The following is a 22,418-nucleotide window of genomic DNA, read 5'->3' on the forward strand; positions in this document are numbered from 1 at the left end:
CCCCCCCATGTTTGAGCAAAAGAGTGACAAAAAATAAGCAGACATGCCGGTGACTGGAGAAAGGGAAAAGAGTGGCAACCTGTCTCTTCTTTGCCTCACAACTTCGCACAAATTGCTCCTGGAAGCCCACACTCGCAGACAGTGAAACCCCAGGGAGTCCGGTGCATGTGAGCTGGGAGACGTGACTTGGTGCAAAAGCTGCCATCATTAACACTCAAACCCAGGTAAGATCTCCCAGCTGCACCAGGACCAGAGCCCAAAATAGTCCACCAATAGTTTCTTCCCTCTGATGGAGCAGGCTGCAAGTTCTTTGCATTTAGTGCTGGAAACCTCATTTGATCGTCTGCTTGCTTCGTGAAGCAGCAAAGAAACTGATGAAATACAATCCAGCATATGCCTGACCCAACGTTTAGCATCCTTAAGTTGCTTAACTCCTTACTACTGCCCTGCTCAAGCCACACTGCCTAGGTGCATCACATCTCTTAGGTGCATCATCACCCAGAACAAGCTCTTCCACACGCACCTCTGCTCTTCTCCTCCTTCTGCAGGGGCAAAGCAAATGAGCAAGTAGCCAAAACCTCTCCCTGTGTGGCTCTGGATTAAGTGTTTGGCTGATCTCACCAGTGAGATAGGCAGTGGCTCCACCGCTGCCCACATCAGCAGCCCCGTCCTGAGCCTGCAAGCTGGTGGCAGGGCCAGGAGGACACGTCTGAGCCGTGTGCTATCCCTCCTTGACTGGAAGGTCTGGGAAATGTCCACTAGGTGATGTGGCTGATGAGAAATCTGCCTGTTTGCAAAGGGTTGGCACTGATCAGTGTCTGCCAGGAGCATCCGTGTCTTGCTCCTTGTATCTGCTCTTCAAGGTGTCTCCCTCCATTAGCTTCGCCACCGCTGACAGCCGAAGGGTCTGACCTTGTCGGCTTCCATAAGCTCAGCCACTTTCAGCTTTTTAACAATTTGGATGGAGAAGATGACAGACGGACCTCCTGGAGCAGCTCACAGAGCTTCTGCCCACCAGGCTACGGCCACCGTGAGATGATCTGGGGACAATTTCTCTGTGGGGATGTTTTTTCTACACCTGAGTAACTCACAGCCAGGCTGGACGCCTCTGAATGATTATTTCCGTGATGAGCTGAGTCCAGGCTGCGGGTCCTCTTGTGTGGGTTGTTTGGATACTGTTTGTAGCTCGAGCAGCTCCATGCCTGGCGCTTTCATTAGCTTTATTTGTAGTGAGGCAACAAATGCAAAACTCTCACTGACTTCAGAGGAGCCAGGAGCGCACGCTGGGACTTCCCAAGGAGCTGGCGTGAGGCTGGTGCCCGACTTGCATCCAGTTCCTACAGCATTTAGGCATGGTGACCTGAAGCCAGTGGCCTCTCTGCACACCAGCAGCCCCTTGAACCAGCAGCGCTCCCAGAGAAACCCACACCCAGCTGCAATGCCCTGGGAAGCAAAAGCACTGCCTTTTAACTAATATTTGCCTTTCCAATGTAAATGCAGACCCAGGTCTCTGCTCAGCACACACATCCATTCTCTTTAACAATTTAGGATCTTAAGCTTTTTTTTTTTTTTTTTTTTTTTCCCCTCTCTCTCTCTCTCCCTCTCCCCTAAGCTTCATTGTTAACCTTTAAGATGAAGATAAGGTGTAAGAGTTTGGAAAGGAATCAGGAGGGACCTTGGAAATGAACCAGGAGCAGTGTTAATACTGGGCCGCACATCATCTCTTCGGCTCTTCCTTCCCCCCAGGGTGATTCGGACTGCTCTTGACTACCACCATGGTATTACAAACTCTAATGAGGTTTGGAAAATAAGAAACCCATGGCAGCGTGGGAGAAACTAATAGAAATTGTTTTGTCTTCTCTCTATTAGTCATTAGAAGCAGAGGAAAAACAGCCACAGGCAGTGGCAGGGCTGCAATATCACCACACATTTCATATGCTGGCACTCTGACAAAGTCATTTCAACGCAGTTAATGCTCCCGCTTCCCCTACATGCAAGGCCTGCCATATGCCAGCACAGGCTCCAGCTGCACCAGCATCCCTGTGCCAGGACTGACCGAGCCCGGGGTGACCCCCGTTGGTACCCAGTGCCCACCCAAGCTGCTCATGCAGGTTGCTTGGCCAGCCCATGGTTCTGCCCAGCAGCAAACCCACCAGCACGGACCATCGCAGTCACTCTGCTCTGCAGAGGCCAGTGTCCCCCAGGGGCCAGGGACAGGCAGGGGAGGCAAAGGCAGCAGCCGGGCAGGGCAGCGCTTGGGGATGTATCTGTAAGCAGCAGCTCCCTGGCACTCTCAGGCAGCCAGAGCATATGCTGAATTAGCTAGGATTTGTGACTGCATCTGCAAAATCGCATTTCTGTGTGCAAAGTTAATTATGGAAGCCACAAAATGATACATGCGGTGAGCTGGGGAGGGGTGATGGCACCTGCAGTGAGCTCCCCCCTCGCCATCCTCCTAGGGAAAGATGGGTGCTGAGAGCCGAGCCGCACACTGGGGCTCAGTGAGGTGCCTTGGAGCACCTTCCACTTGCTTCCCTCCTCCCAGCTCTGCAGGCCATCATACCCAGGCTGCGCAGCTGCCTGATGACAAGCGGCAGTGCCATCACACCCTCCAGATGTTTTCCAGCTGCCCGTGGGTAGGGTCACAGCTGGTGAGTGGCGCTGTCCCCTGGAAAGCTGGGGTGCAGGCATGCAGGCTGCTCTGCCTGCAGCCGGCTCCTTCGGCTCATGCTGGGGGAGGAAGGAACTGGCACAAACGTCCCCGGCTTTCATCTCAAGTGAACTGTTACTGAAGGCAACAGCCCATGGGAGTCTCCTTCTCACCTGGCTGCGTTCTGGGCAGGGTGAGAGCATGACAGCAGGGGAGCATTGCTGGGGGACAGGGAAGAGGGCGAGTGATGCTGGGTTGGTCCCTGCCAGCCGCTCCTGCATTCCTCTGCACTGAGCCACGGCTCCAGCATCCAAGCGAGGGGACATTGCCCAGAAACTGGGTGCAGTGGAAGATTTAGGAGAACTCCTGGGTTATCTGATGCAGCAGGGGATGGGAGCACAGCTTGCCCATCACTTTTGGTGGACAGTGAGTTCAACTGATGGCCCAAGCCTAAACTTAGCACTTGCCTTCAGGTTTATACAGTTACAAGTTACACTGCAACATGCAGAAGGGCAAATCCTCCATCTCTGGAGAGACCACTTGGGATGGGAAAGAGCAAGACAAGATTTTCTGCTGCATCGAGGATTGCATCCAAGCCCTGCTGCTATCTCAGAGGCAGGTATGGCTCGACAGCTGGCATAGCTGCGGAGCACTCGGATATCTCCATGCTGGTGCCTGCTTGTGACTGCATTGCCTGGAGCAAGGTTTCGCATTGCTAAGTCAATGTCAAGCTGATTTAGTCCTTGGATGGGGAATCTCCATCGACCAGCGCAGGCACTAGTGAGGAAGAGCAGTGATGGGCTGGTAAGTGTCAGCCTTGTCCCCAGAGGTGCTGCAGGAGCGGTGCCTGTGGTGCGAGCAGCACTGACCCACGGCCCATGCTAATGGTGACCACCAAAGTGCCCAAAGCGTGATGGAAAAACCCTGCTATCACAGCTTAAAGTTGGGTAATTACAATTAACTGCCTCAAACCCTCCCACCTCACTCTCTTTTCTATTCAGCTGAACATAACCCTCATTTTCATGCATCTCAAGTGGGTGCAGAGCCCCCGTGCCCCAGGAGTGGCTGTACCCGGCGTCAGATGAGGAAAGAAGCAGCAATTCCTCTCTGCAAGCCTGTACACCACTCAAAGGCTATAAAGCCAATAAGGAACCCCTGGGATGAAAGGTACTCTATAAATCTGAGCCGTTATTATTACAAAACCAATCTCCACCGCATCTCTTAATAATGCAGATTAACTATGCAATAACACTAGCTGTAATTAGTATCGTAAAAGTCAGAGACGGGAAAGGCTAGGAGGTCAGTGAGTCCATCTCGCAGACTGCTCCCCACAGCATGGGGGAAGGGGGAAACCTCCCGGGTGCCTTGGGAGCTTGGAAAAGCAAAGGCAGGCTTGGCAGTGCCGGGCACAATCAAGGGAGCCGTGACAAGGAGGGGATGGCACAGGAATCACCGCACCTCTGCCAGACCCGGGAGGGGAGCAGAACCCTGCTCTCGTTCTGCAAGTGCCTGACGCCAGCTCCGGTCTCTCCTCTCCTGTGCGGGTCCACATCTCCTCTCTCAGACCTTTATGTTTACCTCATGCTTAGGACTTGAGACAAGGATGTCACCATCACTTTTTCCCTGGGTAGACCCTGCAGACCTCACCAAGCCCCCTGAGAGCTGCATGGGGGGACACAGGTGTCCCCTGATGACAGCAGGGCAGGCTCATTGCAGGAGGAGCCTGTGTCCCATGCCAGCTCCCCAAGGGACAAGCACTCCCCCAGACCTCCCATCCCATGAGAAGCTCCCAGGCCCAGGACTAGGAGACACGACCTTCCCATAGGCACACATACACACCCCTTGCCCAGCAGCGTTCCCGGACTGGGATCCCACTACCTGCTCCCACACTGCCTGGGGACCAGCACTCCTCCTCACTGGCTGACCATCCTGCTGCCCGCTGCCTTCCTCCACCTCCCGATCCCAGAAACCCTGACATCCTCCTCGCCTCCACGCTGTGCCCACGTGGCCCCGGCACTTCTCCCCTGCCATGCCAGCTGGCACGGCAGCACGGGCGGTGGGAAGGACAGGAGGGAGGACTCCCTGCCCGGGCACAGCGCTGCTCTGCCCAATTAGCACTGCTGGGTGACAGGCTCTGTTTGCGCTGCGTGATTAGCTGTGGAAATGCAAATCTGAACTTCCTCCGCCGCAGCAGCTAACAAGATAATGAATATTTTCATCAGCTGCAGAGAATACAAACATCTGCACAGACACAAACGCGCTGCCAGGGCTGGGGGGAGCAGGGAGCAGGGGTGTGGGGTGGGGGAGCAGCTCCCCGGCATCCCTTGCTGCAGGGGCAGCAGCTCCACTGCCAGGGTAAGGAAAGCTCTGCCGCCACCAGCTTGTCCCCCAGCCCAGCAGAAGCCAGGGGGTGACAGACCATCAGCTTTGGTGTGTGATGGTACCATGTCCAACAGCAGTGCCTTGGCTCTGGACTGTGCCTGTGCGAGTGGGTTTGGGGTATATACCCGTGGTACCCTCATCTCCCAAGGCACCATGCCAGCTCTGCTCTCTCACTGCCCACCTCTGCGGCATGAGCTCCCCTTTGAAACATCAACCTACATGGCCGAAAAGCCTGCTTTCAGGGCATGGGCTGAGGTGAAAGCTGCTTGGCATTTCCTCAGCCTCATAATAAAGGTGGGGAGTTTGGGTGCATTTCCAAACACCCACCTATTTTTTAACCTGCACACCTTCACGCACTGCCTGGGGCTCAGAAGGAGCTGGGCGAGGAGCCCAAGCCCCAAGTCACAGATGTGCAATCAGTTTTGGGCTCTGCTGGCAGCTTCCACTCCGGCCGTCCCTCCTCCTCCAGGGGCTCAGGCACACGCTGGGGGTGGTGGGGCTCTCACAGGCAGTGACCAAACAGCAAGGACTGACCCCGTGCGAGATTACCCCACTGCCTGTGCAGACAGGAATGAAATGGAGCAGCTCAGAGGTGCATCCAGAGCAGGGATGGGGCAGCAGGAACACGAGGTGGCTGCAACAGCCATGCCCGCATTCGCCAAGGATGTGATGACCTGCTTCTTAAATCCTACCCACACCACGTGCAGAATGAGTCTGAAAACCTCTAGTACTTAAAATACCTCTATTACTAACATCTCAGTGTATTTTAAAAAATATCGCTTTTGCCCTGGACCCCTGGATTGTCTTTAGGATATTGTTGGCAATAGGCTTGCTTTTGTTTTGCTAGAAGAATAAAAAAATGCTGCCAATCCAGTGCAAAAAGCCTGTGGCTGCAGACTGTCAGAAATAACCAACTCAAAGCTGAACGGTTTGTTCTCTTTCTCAGTGGGATGCTGACTTTGAAATGGAGCAGAGCTGATGCACGCAGGATGTAACAGTAACCTAACTGATGGAGTACTGTGCTTATTGCATTAGTCATTTATACACTGGACTGACAAAACCTCAATGCTTAGCCTGGCCAGTGAAGATGCCCTCAAAATACATGGCGTGTGTCTGTATGCAACGAGTTGTGGGCTCAGAAAAGGGCTAGATGGACTCAATAAAGCAGCCAGGATGTCCCTGATGCTAGGCTGAGAGGTGAAAAAAATAGGATTGAGAAAACAGCTCAGATGGGGGCCCTCTGGGGGCTTCACAGCCATCGCATGTGACATGGCCACAAGCAGGCACCAGGACATCCCTGCTCTGCAGGCAGCACCCCTGGCTGGGAGCAGGCAGTGCTCCCACATGGCACGCACCGGGAGCGGGGCAGAACCAGAGCATCACATCCCGCACCCGCTCTGCAGAGCTGCTAAACTGCTAACGACCCCCTCGCCAGCTACTGAGGACCAAGGCCTGAGGCATTAGCCTGGCTTGGAAAGACATCATTGCTTCCAACTAGTATGTCTGAGGCTTCAGAGTTGTGAACAGGTAATAGAATTGCAGCAACAAATAATAAAAAGAGGAATGAAATGGAAGGCAGCCACTGGAAAAGAGATCCATCCGTTATCCCGGCCTGAAGGGTAATAGGTAAACAAGGCGTTGGTGTACTGGCTGGCACTGAGCTCACCAGCACAGGAATAATAAACAGCGCAATTATAACTTCTGTGCTTGGAGGTTTCAAATAAAGGGAAAAAAATACAAAAAAATCAATAGCGTTAATTTAACTGGTTACAGACTTTTCATTTGTGATGCCGCGGGGGAGGCAGGATGTCCTTGTGAGGGCTGGTCCGCGAGTTCCAAGCCGGGTGGCACCAGCAAAGGCCCCCCCAGCCTCTCGGACCCAGAAGTGATGCTGCACCCTCTGAGCACCACCCCGGCCCCTGGCAGCACCCACAGCTGGGGGGGCACTGGGTGCAGCTCGCAGGAGGCCTGGCCCAGCACAGTTGGGAGTGATGGGATGAGGACATTTTCCAAAGCAGCCCCCCGGCAGGGTTGGCACTGAGCTGTCAGCTCACCTGCTGTCGCCACCCTGGTTTATTAAGGGCTGAGAAGCAGTGAGAGGAAGGAGTGACAGATTTTAAATTAACTTGCCAAACTCCTCATCAATATTATGACAATTCCCCGCATCAGTTCAGCGACCCGGCACACTGCCTGACAGCACTACCGCAGCTGTGTGGGGGCAGAGCTGGCTGCCAGGCTGGCAATGCTTGGGGCCAGTGGGTGCCCATCCGTCCCTGCAGCACCCGAGCCACCTCGGTAGCACTGGCCGGTGCTCAGCACCACCTCCAACCCACCCTTTAGCTTCCCCAAGGCTGTAAAGAAGCAGCAGCCCTGTTTTATAGGTGGAGATGTGAGGAACAGCATCCTCTGAGGGATTGCAGAGGGAAGGGTACTTCCAGTCTGTAGAAGGGTGCTTGGCACAGCACAGCACTGCAGCCCTACATCATCTGGAGACATCCTCCCTGGTTACGGAGAGGGGAAAACACTCGGTGCTCAGCACGTGTTTAGCAGTGAGGGAGTGCTGACACACATCCTCCTTCCATCCAGCCACTGAACCATTTTGGCTGCTTTTCTGCCCCCACACCCAGAAACTTCCCGGATTCACTGCATCTCCTCTGGGAGGGAATCAAATGAGGACTGTGTGGCTGAGCAAGGTGCTCCCTGTGTCCCAGGGCTATGCCAAGCTGGAGCAAAAGCCGGGATGAGAGACAGAGCTGGAGGTAGGGATGGGAAGGGATAGGTTAGGGCAGATGGCTGCACCCTGGGGAGAGCTCTGCCACGCACTGCTCTGACATCCCATTTGCTATGCAGTAATAATCCAGCAAGTAAAGCTGGCTCCATGGGTAGTAATTTGGGATTTCACCATATTAATGGCATAAAAGCAACAGTCTGAAACTGCAAACGGCTTTTAAACAAAAATTTCTATTCCCTTGTGGCAAAGAGACGGCACAAAACAGATAAGGAACAAACAAACAACCCATTTAGAAAATAATCCCCCAGTGATTTGGGGACGGCGCGGAGTTTGGGCTGTGCCCCACCGTGAGGCAACGGGGAAAAAATTGCTCTAATCTAGTCTTTAGCGAGCTGGATCCACTGCTGAGTCTCCCGGATAGACCGAGAGGTGTGACTGGAATAGATCAGCTCCAATCCCATCTATTTATTAACACCACACAGCATTTTCCAAAGAGAAGAACCTTTTTTTTAAAAGAAGAGAGGGATGCCCAGAATAAGGCGGCTCTGAATGTGCTTTCGGCTCAGTGGTGGAAGGAGCAAGGAGGGGTTCTGGTGTGTGATGAAAGATCCCTCCTCTGCCCCCCAACAAAGCACCCGCAAGGGACCACGCAGGAGAAGCATCACCAGAGGAGTGCTTTGATTTAACTCCTTGCAATAAAACGGCAGCAGCAGCAATCATGTAGAACACTCCTCTGAGGAGAAACTTTGACACTGCCTTGTCTAACCGGTCAGTCGAGCACCCCAACCACCACAGCGATAATTAGCAGTTATTAAGCCACCTCAGTACAGAATAAGCTGTCCACATTGCTCCTAACTCACGACGGCTCAACCTGAGCTGCAGGGATGCTGCGGCGCTCACATCCTGGGCTGTGGCTTCACTGTTGCTGATGGATGGGAAGAGAGTCCTTGGCAGCACGGAGGGACATGCGAGCAGGGACAGGCTCTATGCAACACAGCAAGGCATTACACCGGTGCTAGTGTACATATGGAGCATATTCAGTGCGTGCAGCGTGAACCATTCCGGCTGCTGCCCCTCCCTGTTGTGAGTACGTTGGTCACAGCAGCCAGTGTTTGCTTCCTCCATCCTTCCCTCGGGTGCCAACCATCTCCTCAGTCACGCCACTAAAGTGCTTGGGTGTTGCCTGACCGCCTTGGACAAAATTATGTGGGTTAAAGGGGAAAACCAAAATCTGAAGCAGCATGGACTAGAACTGCTTGCTGGTTTCAGGTCTGGGACCTCCAAGGCTGTGTAGCTCTCCCACTACCAGCCCAGTCTGCTGCGTGCTCACGTCAAACATCATCCTTACCCTGCATCTTAAAGGTACCTGCTGAACATCCCCATCCTCTCAAGCTGGCCAGACACAGGAAAGCCATCGGTGCTACACCAGTTACATCCCAGTGCTGGGCTAGGCTGCGGCCAGGAGGACCATGCAGCCATCAGAAGCGCAAAGACTCTAATCAGTGCTGGGTGGCAAAGAGACCACCCCAAGCCCAACGGGATGGAAATACTGCTGTAACTGATAGGTGTTGCTCAGGCCACGGTGTGTGAGACAGCTTTTCCCAGCACAAAGGCTTCATCCTAACACCATGCTGACATGCCTGGCAAATTGAGAATATCCTATTTATTAAAGACACTGAAGATGCGGCGACATGGGAAGCAGACACCATTCAAAGGACTGTCACATCTGCATAGCTAAAGGATCCCAGCAGTTATAAATCCCTCTAAAATACTCAGCCCCTTGTTCTGATAGCAGGTTCTTGCTCCTACTTTGCAGAAACAGGCTTTTAATCCCTGGTATTAGGCAGCTTCCTGCTATGTTTCAAATGCACCAAATTAAGGGCTTCTCTAACAGCTGGTGTCTTAATGCTCAGAGAGGTTCTTGAATATCTATGAAAATCAGAGGCAAATTACATCTTTTAGTTAATAATTTCTTCTCCATTAACCTCCTTCTCTTCCCTTGTTAGGAGATGATGTTTCTGCAGCATAACCCTACGACACCGGGCAGCCTGGCCGCAGGGAAAGATGCTGCGCGCAGGGAAGCGAGCCCTTCTCATCACTGCCTAGTGCTTTTGAAGCGAACAGGCTACACTCAAACAGGAAAGGGCAGCCACACTGACCTTCCAGGCTGCTGAAAGCATTTCTGGAGCAAGACATGCTGCCTCCCACCAGGCTCTGAGCTCTGCCGAGCCAGCGCATTGCACGCTACAGCCTGCAACACGCGGGCACACTTTGCAAGTTGCTCTTGTTTCAGAGCTGCTTTCTCCTGCCCCTCACAGCTGTGAGACCTGGGACCAGGCCCCTGCTGATGCTGGGCACTGAAAACTCTGTTTGTGATAGCGAGGTCCTGCAGAGCATCTGGCTCCCACTGCACGCAGCCTCACAGGGAAAAGCTTCCCCGCACTGCACACACCTCGGGCATCGCCCATGCAGCGCAGCAGGAGCGGGCCAGCCGTGGGAAGCAGGATGGGTCACTAAGAGCTGGTTCTTTTAAATCTGAAAAACTGTCAGCCAGAGCTGCCCGGGAGTGCTTTGGGCTCTGACCCCTGGAAGATGCAATCCCCACACCACAGGTGTTTTATCCCAATAGCGAAGAGGCCGAGGGCAGCCCCAGCAGGAACTGCTCCTGGTCCAGCCTGGGACTGCCCAAACCCACCGTCCCCAGGATGCCCTCAAAGGGCATGACTTGGAGAAGCCACATGGCCCAGGATAAACAAGACCCACAGACAACCTGGCATGCTTTTGGCTGGAATTTAGCCCTGAGGACAGGGGATGTGTTTGCTTCCTGGCAGTAACAAAGCAGCCCTTAGACCTCAGCCCTGGCTGAGGCAGGGGAAGGATGGCTATCCACCCTCCCACTTCGCAGTGCAAGGAAAGGGCAGGCTACAGACAAGCTGGAAAGGAGATCTAAGCCTCTGCAGAAAGAAGGTTTGGTGCTTAGGGACTCACAGCATGAGCTGGGGCTGGACCTCGTTTGGGGGGAGCCTGTCTGGGTCTGGCATTTCCAGGAGATGGGCTTGGGGAGTGTTTGAAGCCCCCAGACCCACCAGCTCATGAAGAATTTCAGCTCTGCAGCCCTGGCTCTGCTCTGACGGACCCACTGACGCTTGTAACATGGGAGGGAGAGAAAGCAAAGAGGAGCCCACTGGGAAAATTGCCTTCGTGTACTGTCAATTCTCACTTCCAGCAAAGGCTGCAGCTCTGCTGGCTCCAAGCACTCAGCTGGTTGTGGCTTTCTAAGCGGCTTTGTGCTGATGGAGCTCATAATTCATCTGCCAGCAAGAGAGCAGAAGGCCAGAGTTCAGCGCAAATTCATAGCTAGGAAGGCTTTGCGCTCAGCTGGGGAAATAACACCCAGAAAAGCACCGTGGCCAGCAGCGACGAGCACCCACAACTCCAGCTAAAATCAGAGGCAGTGATAAGGTCTCGGTGTCTTAACAGGAAAGAAACCCTCAGTGCACTGGCAGATGCTGGGAAGGAAGATGTCTGGGTAGGATGTGTGCTGGATCCTCTCCTGACCATGAGCAGTGCTGCTGCTTTGAAACTCACAGGGCCACACTGGTTTACATTCAAAGTATGGCTGTATTCAGAAGAACTGAAGAAAAATAAGTAAACTCATTTTCCAGCCCTGAATTCAGCAGCTACCAGCAAGCTCTACTCTATAAGCACGGCAAGGTGAAGATCTGGGCACTTCAGACCCTGCTTTCCCCACCCTCATCTGACCCTTGGCACTCACAAAATACCTGGGATGCAGCTTGCAGACCCCCCCTGCTATCTGCTCCTTGCCCCTTGGTGGGGGTATTTACCTTCTTATCATGGTACATCCACAGCTCCTCTCAGCACTGAAACTGGGCACTGAGTAACACCAGCTCGCACAGGCTGAAAACACGCCAAAGGAAATGCTCTGTCATGCTACACACAGTTAAACAACAGAACTCATTGTCACAGGGTATTGTGGAGATGAAAGACATTAGTGTTCAGGAAGAGACGAGGCAACACCACTGAGAAAAGCCCACTGAAGGCAATTAAACACTTATCTAACGAACACACACTGGCCCAGGAAGGTCCTATGCTGCTGCCTGTGGGAAGGATAAGCAAGTAGGAAAACCACATGTGTTTGTTGCCCTTTTGCTCTCTTCCCCTAGTGAACATGTCACAGATGCAGGTTCTGCACCAACGGCCCTTGGTCCCATCTCACCATCCCCATGTTCCCAAAGCTAGCAGCAGAACTAGGCCATACCTGAAAGTCATCTGGAACACCTGCCCTTGGTTGACGTGCTGGCTCCTGTTGTTATAGCCGTGAAGCATCTCCCCGAAGAGGGTGTTGTTGAACTTGGCATCCGACTTCAGGCACTTGGGACCCTCGCAGATGTCAGACAGCATCAGGCAGGACTTCCCGTCGGGCGCCAGCTTGTACTCCTCCACGCACCTGCGGAGCACCGCAAGCTACATGAGATGGGCCAGGCGCAGGGCATGCCACCCCACGAGCCCTGCCACGGGACGAGCTGCTGCTGAGCCCCGCCAAGCATCATCAACTCCTGCAGCGGCTGCCCGGGAAGGCACAGAGGTTGCAGAGCCCGCACCCTCTGCAGCTGTTCCCAACATCTACCCTTCCTGCAGCAGCACGACCCTGCCTGCAGCCGGGCTGCCCTGCCTGGGAGCTGCCCCCGTGCCCGAGCCGAGCTGAGCCCACCGTGCAGCCGCTGCTCAACCATCCCCGACAGTCCCTGCCCACCCTGTGTCCTGTGACACTGCTGCCGTGCAGGTACAAACATTCCCCAGGCAAGAACAAAGCAAAATCAAGCTCCTGCCCTTTTTTCCACCCAGCAGCGCCCTCCTGCAAGGAAACAGCTCCAGCTCCAGTGTGGCTGCTCTTTTGCTCTTTGGCCCCACTTTCAAGCACACTGTAAGATGCACATGCTCATCTTCAACAGACAGTAAGGGAAACTGATGCAGGCAGCAGGGATGTGATTTAACTACAGACACTAGAGAAATCAGCGGCGTCTTTTGCATATGTGTTCATCCTGCCTCCCCTCCCTCTCTTCTCCTTCCTCCAGCCTTTTCCCCGGCGCTGCAGCTCCCAGCTGACAAGGAAAGTTCTGTTCCCTGCATTCCCGTTCCTCCCCACCGCCACAGTGCTCTGTTAACAATCCCATCTCCATCCAAGCTTGCTTCCCTCTCCCATTCCTCTACCGCATTTTACTGCTGCAAGCAAAACTCCCACCCGTCTGTTGCACTTTTCCCTGCCTGTTCCCAAAGTGCAGGCCTGCCTTGAAAAGGCATTATGAAAAAACAAAACAAAAACCAAAAAAACAACCAAACCCAGGGAAAGAGTCTTTGCCCTCGAGGATGGAAGGTTGAAATGCCGATTCCCTGCATGGGTGTGGATGGAGACCACGTAATGTCCCAAGGTTTTCTAGACACTCCTCACAAGGGTTGCTAATGTCTATACGGATTCCCAACCCCTTCTGCAAGCAACGTGCTCTGTCTTAGTGACTCAACCACTCTGTACTGCTAAACAACAATAAAAAAGAAGGTGGTGGTGGGGGGAACAACAAACCAGCAAAAATGGATTAAAAAAAAAGAGAAAGAAGCTGACACAGGCAGAGCTCCCTGGGCTGCTCTTCCCCAGGGAGCAGCAAGCAGCCAGGGCTGCGCGGTCTCTGCTGCACCTGCAACTTCGGGACTTGACGGATGCTCCTCAGAGTTACTGTTGAGAATTTTCTCCCCCTCTTGCTTGTGGACATTCCCTTCCCAAAAGGGCTCCTTTTCCTCCCTTTCACCCTAACCCTTCGCACCAGGATGTGAAGTAGGTTCCCGCGTGTGCCCGAGAGCATGAACCAGCCATGGGATGCAATCTGCAGAGCCCCCGGCGCTGGGGCTGGGCGCGGGACGGGGCAGGCAATGGATGGATGGCTGCAGCTGTGCAGCATAAAGCCAGATAATCACTGAGCTCCTTTTAGAACATACTGCAGCCAGGGAGATTTTCCTGAGAGAAAATGCTAAATTGCGTAGGATTATAGGATCCTGGCCAAAATCATGGATGAAACTCTATTTTAAGAGAGGCATGGGGCGGGGGGAGGGGGGAAGGTAGCAATTCTTAAACAAATCCTCTACCTTCCCCCTCCAACACTCAATGTACAGTTTTTGGGTCCCTTCATGGTGAGTCACAGATCAAACTGTACCATCACACAGTGGGGGAGAGGAGGAAGGTGCATCTGCTCAGATGGCTCCTCGCACTCCCGTATGCTTTTGCCTGCAGGCAAACCAGGTGCCTCTGCTCCCTGCTGGAAGTCAGCTCCATAAACAGGCTTTTCTTTTTCTTGGGCACCCAGCTCCCTTGCTGGGCATGCCGGTTTGGGGCTGGGTGGCACAGGAGGGTTGGCAGGGATGGAAAAGGGTACAGGTTATTTATCTGCTAGTGAGAGATGCTGGAGCATTGGACAGGACTCACCCACAGAACATGAAGATGGTGCTGGACAATGGGTCGTGGGGCAGAGGAAGGGTCTGCTGGAGACAGAGCTGCTCGCAGCCACCGTTGAAGCCATCTGAGCAGTCAATCCCTTTGGAGTAGTCGTAGCAACCGGTACCATCCTTCATGGGTCGGAGGTCCTCAGGGCACTGCAGCGAGAGATGGGATGTGGGAAGGTCACTGGGGGGTCCTCACCTGCCCTGGAGCCACAGCCCCGTGGGTGCCCTCCCAGGGCACAGCCCACCCAAGAGCCAGTGCCACTGAACTCTGCCTACAACTAAAGGAGATGAGTTCGATTTGAGTGACAGATGGGGCAGCCACAAGGGCCCAGCATCATGTCACAGAGCCTTTGGGGAGGGGGCAAGAACCATAGGGCAAGGACCCAGTCTGCTGCAAAAGCCTTCCTCCCCCTCCTCCCTTTGGAGGAGGGTGAAATCCTTGAGGCAGCAAAATTACACAGTGATGAAGCCTCAAGCCAGTGTGGGGCGAAGCATGACAACCCCCTCTGTAACGTACTGGAGGAACCCTCTGTATTTGCTGCCTGCTCCTCCGAGACCCAGAGAAATTGGGTGCAACCCAGAAAATACCATCTCAGTACCTGGGACCAAACCAGAAAGCCATCTCAGTGCTTGGGAGTGACCCAGAATAACCACTTCAACCCATGCCAGGCAGGCCAGCGAGCGTGACCTGGGCATCAGCTCCAAAAGCTGATCCCTCCCACGGGGGGAGGCAGCTGCGGGCAGGACTGGCCGGCGGTGGAGGCAGGACTGGCGGAAGACAGGACCGCAGCCCAGGCTCATCAGTTTTCCGCAGCCAAGGGAACCGTGCTGCTTCACGTAAGCTGGAGATCTGTCTCTGGGTTTTAATTCCAGTTCCTCAGCTGGCTTTCCTTGTCCCAGAAGATAAAAGCCAGCAGGCGGCAAATGCCATCAATAAATTGTCACCCAGATTAAAGTACTCTTCTATTCCACTTGCGTTATTTATCCCTTTTCGCCAAACATGCACGCACACAAACAACAACAAAAAGGCCCAGTCCTTGAGAAAATAAATAAATCTTGCCTAGAAGCAGCTCGCAATTAAAAATGCATTATGGAATTTCTTGAAGATGGGTTAGTCTGGAGATTGTACAGGTAGTGATGAAAGCAGGTTATAAATGGCCTCTGTCAAGCAGAAGAAAGGTTATAAAACCGCTATACTTTGTGGTTAAAAAGAGAAATCAATTTTCCATGTGAGTAAAATGCTGTACATATTAATAAAAGTTCAGGAGACCCTGGACCCCGTGCTTGCTGACACTGGCAGGGTCCTGACGGGAGATGGGCTGCTTGAGCCTCGCTCACTCTTGGCTACTTAAGAAGCAAGCTGCCTGCAGGGGACCTCAGAAAGATGCTTTAGGGAGTCCTGGCCAACCCCATCAAGTATGAAAAGTTTCTTTCCACCTCCTAGAAACCCTGTGCCATTTCCCTACGGTAGCAGCCTTAAAGCTGCTTCTGCCCCATCTGCAGCAACCACAACGTCTCAGGCATCTCCATCCCTGGTGCCCCTCAGACACCTCGCTGGCTCCCGTGCCCTCAGCCCTGAAGCTTGGGTGGATCTTGCCAACCTCAGCACCTCCCCTGCAGGTGCCAAGTAAGGTGGGAAAAGGAGGCAAGAGAAGGCTGAGAGGCACACAACTTTTCTAGCCGAAGGATGTTGGCAGTGAAGGGCTCTGGAATAGGATGCTGCCCATCTCTGCAGAGCAGGCAGGGCACAGGCAGCCCCCCAGGGAGGCAGGTGGGGGAACAGTAGCCCTGCCTAGGCACGAAGCTGCAGAGGACATGGGAGCAGGAAGCTTTCTAGCTGCGTATACAGAATAAATATGAAGGAGGAGACGAGAGAGGACACTTGGAACAATCTGTGCTTTTACCACCCAGCTGCCTGGGAAACAGGATCAGGATAAGCGTGTTTGTGAATCCGCAGATACAACACTTATCTCCTGTGGTCTCCTCCGCATCTGCCAGCCCCACTGTAAGAATAAGAGCTGTACAAACTGGCAGAAACACCTCTCCCTAGAGATGGAGGGCTGACTGCAAACAGCATCTTCTGCTCCGTGGCACCTCATCCACCTCTGGGCTGCTCACCCCACACCAACCAGGGTGGGATCTGGGGCTCTGCCCAAGCCCCCCCTGAGCTCCCCGGGGACCCTCCAAGGTGCTGAAGGCAACTGGGTGGGAATCCAGGTCTGCAGGAGCTGCAGAGTGACCGGCAGAGGGTCAGTCACGGCTGTCCTGGGCTGTCACCCAGAACTCTAACCCTGGCACCAAGCTGTGCGCTGAGCACAGCACCTTCCCCAGCCCGCAGAGGAGGATGATGGGACACTGGGACTAGGTTAGTAGGTCACCAAAGCCCCTCCCTCCCTTAGTCCCACTCTGCTTGAGGTCACCTTTGGGGTATTCCTCCAGTCTGGGCTTTTCATCACCACAAGTTTCCTTTCTGTTTGTAATTATGCATCCTCATACCTATTATTTATGGCAGGCAAGTAGCTCAAGCACAAAATTTGTAAAAGAAAGCACCCCCTCCCCTCCGCATCCATCCCTGGCTCGGCATGGAGCCGGCTCTCCAGCCAGCTGTCACGCTGCAGCAAGCAGCTCTCCAGGGACAGAGAGCTTTGGTAGCCAACACACAAACACAGGAGGTGTCCCTGCTTGGTGGCACTACAGGGGGGACAAAGATGCCAGGGACAGTGAGCTGGGGAACCGGCGAGCTCTGCAGCCAGCGCCAGCCAGCAAAACCAACAGGCAGACGGCAGGAGCAGCAATGCCAGCGCGGAGGTCTTGCAGGGATGAATAGGCAAATGGAGCAACTACCGGGCAAAACTTTATTACAGATCTCCCTGCTCCAGGAGCAGAGGACTTGCAATTGGGATGTCACACCAATAGATCAGAGCAGGGGGGGAACTGAAGCCCATCTGGGTGCAACTCTGTCCACAGTAGTCAGCAATGACCCAGGAAAAAGCCAGCTTGTGCTAATCACAACTCCCTGGGCTGTGCTGAAGAGTCGGTCTGGACTCCCAGGGGAGCTTACAAAACTAGCCCTCACTCTGTGTTTGCTGGGCTTTTACAAAGGATCAGTTCTGTTATTGCTGACATTGATTTGTCTGGCTTGGGCAGCAGAGAACCAATAATTATGGTGAGTTTTAATCAATCCCCCATCAATTCAGCTGCAGTTCAATTTGCGATCTGCCTTGGCAGTGACACAGGATGGGGGGCTGTGTCAGAAAATGATTAGAAAATCCATAAGCAACTCAGTCAATAAACCTGTCTGGGCGATCACGGGTGACATCCCTGCCTGACGGGAGGAAAGCTGGCGAGACATGGTGCCCCAGCAGCTCCTGGCCAACCACACCTCTGCACACCCCTCATTCGGATACAGGATGGATCCTTTTATCCAAGGAAGCAAAGGGATCCTCTATAAACTGTTAGCCAGCAATTCAAAAGAAAAAGCTGGTTTTGGTTTGCTGTGTTAGACCTGCACTGCTTCGGAACCAGCCTCAAACTCCTGGACCATCCATCACCCATGGATCTGACAAGCAAAAATATCTCAAAACTCGGGAAGAGGGTCTGGTGCTTAACCCATGCCACCGAGAGGAAAAGGGAGGTAGGGGGAGACTCCAGCTCATGGTCTGCTCTGAAAAGCCACGGAGAAGCTGTTACCATACAAATGTAATTCCACTGCCTTGCAAATCCACTCCACCTACACAGCAGTGAATTGGTTTCTCTGTGACAACGGCCAGCCCTGAAAATTGCTCTTGGGATTGGAAAAGAAAACGTAAGTTTCTTGTCTTCTTGTGCATTAGAACTGATAATACAGATCGTGCAGGCTAAATGTGACCCACAGCTACAACGCCCCGACCCTGCTGTTACCATTCAGTTTGCGAAGCAGGCACTGCTGGCAGCTCGGCGGGGTTTGGCTGATAGCACCATCAGCCACCAGCATGTCCCCCTCCAGCCGTGCCAGGCAGAGCACCCAGGACTGTATTTTTTGTGACTGCAGTCAGCAAATGTACTCCAAGCATGCACAGGGAATGGATATGCTGAATAAGAAAGTGCTATTTTAATCTGGGTTTGGGTTTTTTGTTGTTGTTTTTGGGTTTTTTTGAGAAACGGTCTTTTTTCCCTTTTAAATGACATCTCTGAGATGACATGGAGTGGCAGAGCTGGCAGGACCTGCTGCCACACCGGGGAGACCACCAATGCCAGCCTTGCTGATGTTCCAGGCAGTGGTTTGGAATGAAATGGGATGCCCGCACACACCGCCGGCACAGCATGTGGCATGGCATGGCCTGCAGCCTCCAGGACACAGCACAGCTCCTCTGCCCACCACCACAGTCCCCAGCATGGCCAGAGAAAACCCAACGGAGGGAGGATCATCTTCAAGGGGAAAGCAAGCAACATCCACCAAAACCTGCACAAGATCGGGTCTTCGGAAAATAAGCACCTGGATGAGCCCCTGTTCATGTTAGGAAAAAAAAAGGGGCCTTTGCTCACTTTCTCATTTACAAAGCTCATTAGCAGTGAGACTGGTGAAGGGGTCACTGGAAATAAAATCAGAGCCTCATTACTGACACAGATCCCCCCAGACAAGGGGATGGATACCAGCTCTCCATCTGAACTGCCTACTAGGGTTGCTCAGCTCAGCTCCTCTCTTCCGTTATTAATTTTAATAAAAAAAGAATACTTAATTAAATGTTTCTGGAGAGAGTAAACTGCCCTTTTTATTATTACATTCTGTTTTCTCAACAGCAGCCTTTTTGTCAGAGACTTCTCCCACACCAAGGTGTCAGAGGTGATGCTCTGAGTGCAGACGAGCCCAGCTCCTCAAAACTGCACAGGGAAGCTGCCACCAACCCCTGGCTCCCAGCTCCATTCCAGGTACCATGCACGCACGTCTGGATGCATCCAGAGGCAAGATCCAGGACCCTGGCCCAGCGCAGCTTCCCCAGGCTGCATCCCCAGCACCTGAGGCTGCAAGAAAGGCTGGTGGCTCAGGGCTGCAGAGGCCCCGAGCGAGATGCCCAAAGCCCTAATGACCCCCTTTATTTAGAGGCATCCTCACTCCTCACCGAGCAGCCTCTTCAGGGTGAGACAAAAAGATAACCTGAGGCACTGCCGAGGTACAAGCAATTGCCAGCATTTTAATGAGCTCCGAACTATGCACTGGCATGTATTTTATTTGCTTGTTAAAGCTCAGAAATGATACAAACACAGTAAACTCCTCTGTGTCTGTATTTATATATATATATTCAGACAACTTTGGCTTATTCTGCCTTCGCTTTCTTGGTCCAGAAGGCCCTCGGTGAGCAGCGCTCCTCCGCAGCAGCAGGACCAGAGCCTGGCTGTACACAGCCCAGTCTCCACAGCTGAGATTTATTCCTCCTTTCCTAATATTTTGGCAAAACGGGCAAAAAAGCTGGCTGCTGAAGCACCCATTGGCTCCAGGCAGTCTCTCTTCAGGGCCACCCCTGCCCCTCCTCGGGGCAGCGATGTCCTCGCCACCACACCAGCTGTGGCAGACCCCTCCCCGACACCCACCGCAGGGGAGCATCATCCCCAGGGGGAAACATTACAACTGTTTTCTGAAATAACAGTCATTATCTTCCCACTCCTTTTGCCCCTCCCTGCTTTCCCCCTGCTTCCTTTTTCCTTTCAAGATCATTAATCATTATTTTAGCCTCAGAAAATCAAACCCATCTGTCTTCCAGGCTCCTGTGCACACACTGCGATAGCTCACACTCCTTGGCTCGGTCGCCCCATGACGGGGGGGGCTGGGGGCTCCATGGAGGAGACCGAAGCTCTGGGCAACGAGGCGGCATCTCCTCAACTACAGGCACCACACAGCTCTCGCAGGGACTGTCTTGGGCAGGTCACTATGTGTATGTTCACATATCAATTCAAAGTGGGGTGGACTTGTTTCAACCAGCTGGTGGGATGCTATGCACACTGATATAAGTGTTCAGAGCTCCTGGAGCAAGGAAATCAAGCTAGTGGAAACCCTACAGCTGCCTTCCTTCCAGGAGTCACCAATAGCCCATTTTGGGATGCACTGGTATCTCCTGCCCATCTGAGAGTTTCCCTTCCTACTACAGCAGAGGCTGGCACATCCAAAACCCTTCGGGAGAACAGAAATTCAGCTCCCACCCCACCTGACATGCAGGGTACAACCCAGCCACAACACTACACGCCAAATCCTTCAAACCAAACCAAACAGCTCAACCCAGCTGTGACCACAACACACAAAGCATCCCAGTCTATGGGAGCGCAGAGGGGCAAGGGCTGGCACCCGCCAAGCCCTCCAAGGAACACCGCTGAAAAAGCCAACGGTGGAGAGAATGGGGCTTTTATCACCCAGACAACTACCTCCCAGCACAGGCAGAGACCTGAAGCTCACCCTGGTGCTTCCTGAGCTATTCCACTTGCTTTTAACTTTGGCCAGTGCTTGCAGACATGATGCAAACGCCTTTTGCAGCCCTGAAAGCAAAGGCAGGCAGGCAGGCAGTGGGCTCCCCACCTGCCCCTCCGCTCCCTGCCATGGCCAGCTACTGACCCCAGGGCCTTTTGCCATCCTTTGCTTCTCTCTCTGCCTCAAATCCCATTTTCATCACAGGTAGTTACCTGGCTTAACGAGATAAATCCAAAACCACAGGCTCCTTGGGAGGGGGGCTTGCTGTTGAGGTTCAGGGGGCTTCTGCTTCCAATCAGAATGTGCATAAGGAGTCATCTTCTGCTTCAAGGAGCCAGCTAAACTTTAAAGGGATTAGAAGATAATAGTTTCCTCCCCATCTCCCGCTTTCGCACGTGCATCTCTAACATAATTAGGTAGGTGCCTCATAAGGCAGGGACGAATGAGTTTTTATCTTTCAATGAACAACTGTCTGTCAGAAAAATGCAGACTTGATGAAGCTTAAGTGCTTTGTGGGATTCCATCAATTACATCTCAAAATTCATTGGGAAATTAGGAGAGCATTTAATTTTGAGAAAGTTGAGATGTTTTGGTTTCCATCACCTACATGTATTTTTATTTCAGGCTGTACACTGGGATAACGCAATATATAACAAAGCTCCAGATGATAATGTTGAAATTAAACATTTCACCTTCCTTCATAGAAAGGAGATGTTTTGAACAAAATTATTTTGGAATTTTCACATGTGGGGATTTCTGCACAGCACTTTGGTTTGGGGTGAAATTCCCAAACACCCACTTTCCTCCCCAAGAATATCTTTTCTCAGCATCATCCTCTTCCTTTGGAAGTACCTCTCCAATCCCCATGGTCCCTGAGCCACCCCTGGGTGTCTGGAAGGAGAACACTGAAGCGGTGGCCACTGCCCTGCTCCTTTCGTTCTAATCCCATTTCTCCTCAAAACAGTTACATTATTAAATTAAGATGTTTCTCTGCCCTGCTTTGCAGCAGCTAAGGAACATCCCATCATTTTGATGTGGAAGAGGGGAAAACAGAAGGATTATTTCCAGACAGGCTGCCCTAAGGCTAATATACCTGTGTGGACCATGCCAAATTTCTCTTCCTTCTCCATCTAAAAAGGCTGAGACCAACACCACACCAGTGTCACCGTGGGCCACAACTTCATTAAGAGACACTCTGGTAGAAGCTCTCCCTTCTGCATACTGCTGAGCCAGAGAAACCCCCTCTCCTGCCTGATGCACTGACCCCACAACCATGGAAAGGAACCACTCCCATTGTCCTCGAAGGCAAACAATACTTTTTTCTCTTACTCAGATTAGAAAGACATCTGCACTAGAGGAGCCTGAGCCCGTAAGCAGGGAGATGGTGACCATCAGCAGGATCTCATGGCTGCGCAGAACAGCAGCACCCACTGCCTGGCCTTGGTGGGCTCTCCTACCTCTTGCCAACACCTCTTCCAAGGTGGAACAGGTCCTGGAGCACAGCCATGCTGTGAGCCCTTCCACATCCCCCTGCAACATCTTTGGCTTCTGTGGCACAAGTCACTGTCTTCTGACTTAAAAGATGAACTCACCAACACCTGCAGGCATCACAGATGTTGCAGAACCATCAGACCACACCACCTGCACCCACCTGCTGCCATGAAGCTGCTCAAGCAGCAGGGAAACAAGTGGTCTAATTCTGCCACTAC

At 52.9% G+C, this 22,418-nt stretch overlaps 1 protein-coding gene across 1 annotated transcript in view; it reads right to left on the reverse strand.

Annotated features, from left to right (window-relative positions):
• ASTN2 (astrotactin 2) overlaps positions 1-22,418 on the reverse strand; it is a 366,433-nt gene that overhangs the window by 146,815 nt on the left and 197,200 nt on the right. Inside the window, exons 12-13 of the mRNA XM_080402294.1 lie at positions 14,257-14,423; positions 12,043-12,231 (exon numbers count right to left, since the gene is read on the reverse strand). Of these exons, the coding sequence (XP_080258420.1) occupies positions 12,043-12,231; positions 14,257-14,423 (356 nt within the window). The remainder of the gene's footprint in view (positions 1-12,042; positions 12,232-14,256; positions 14,424-22,418) is intronic.

Source organism: Falco punctatus, assembly GCF_963210335.1.
Source record: "Falco punctatus genome assembly, chromosome: 9".
Lineage (NCBI taxonomy): Eukaryota > Metazoa > Chordata > Aves > Falconiformes > Falconidae > Falco > Falco punctatus.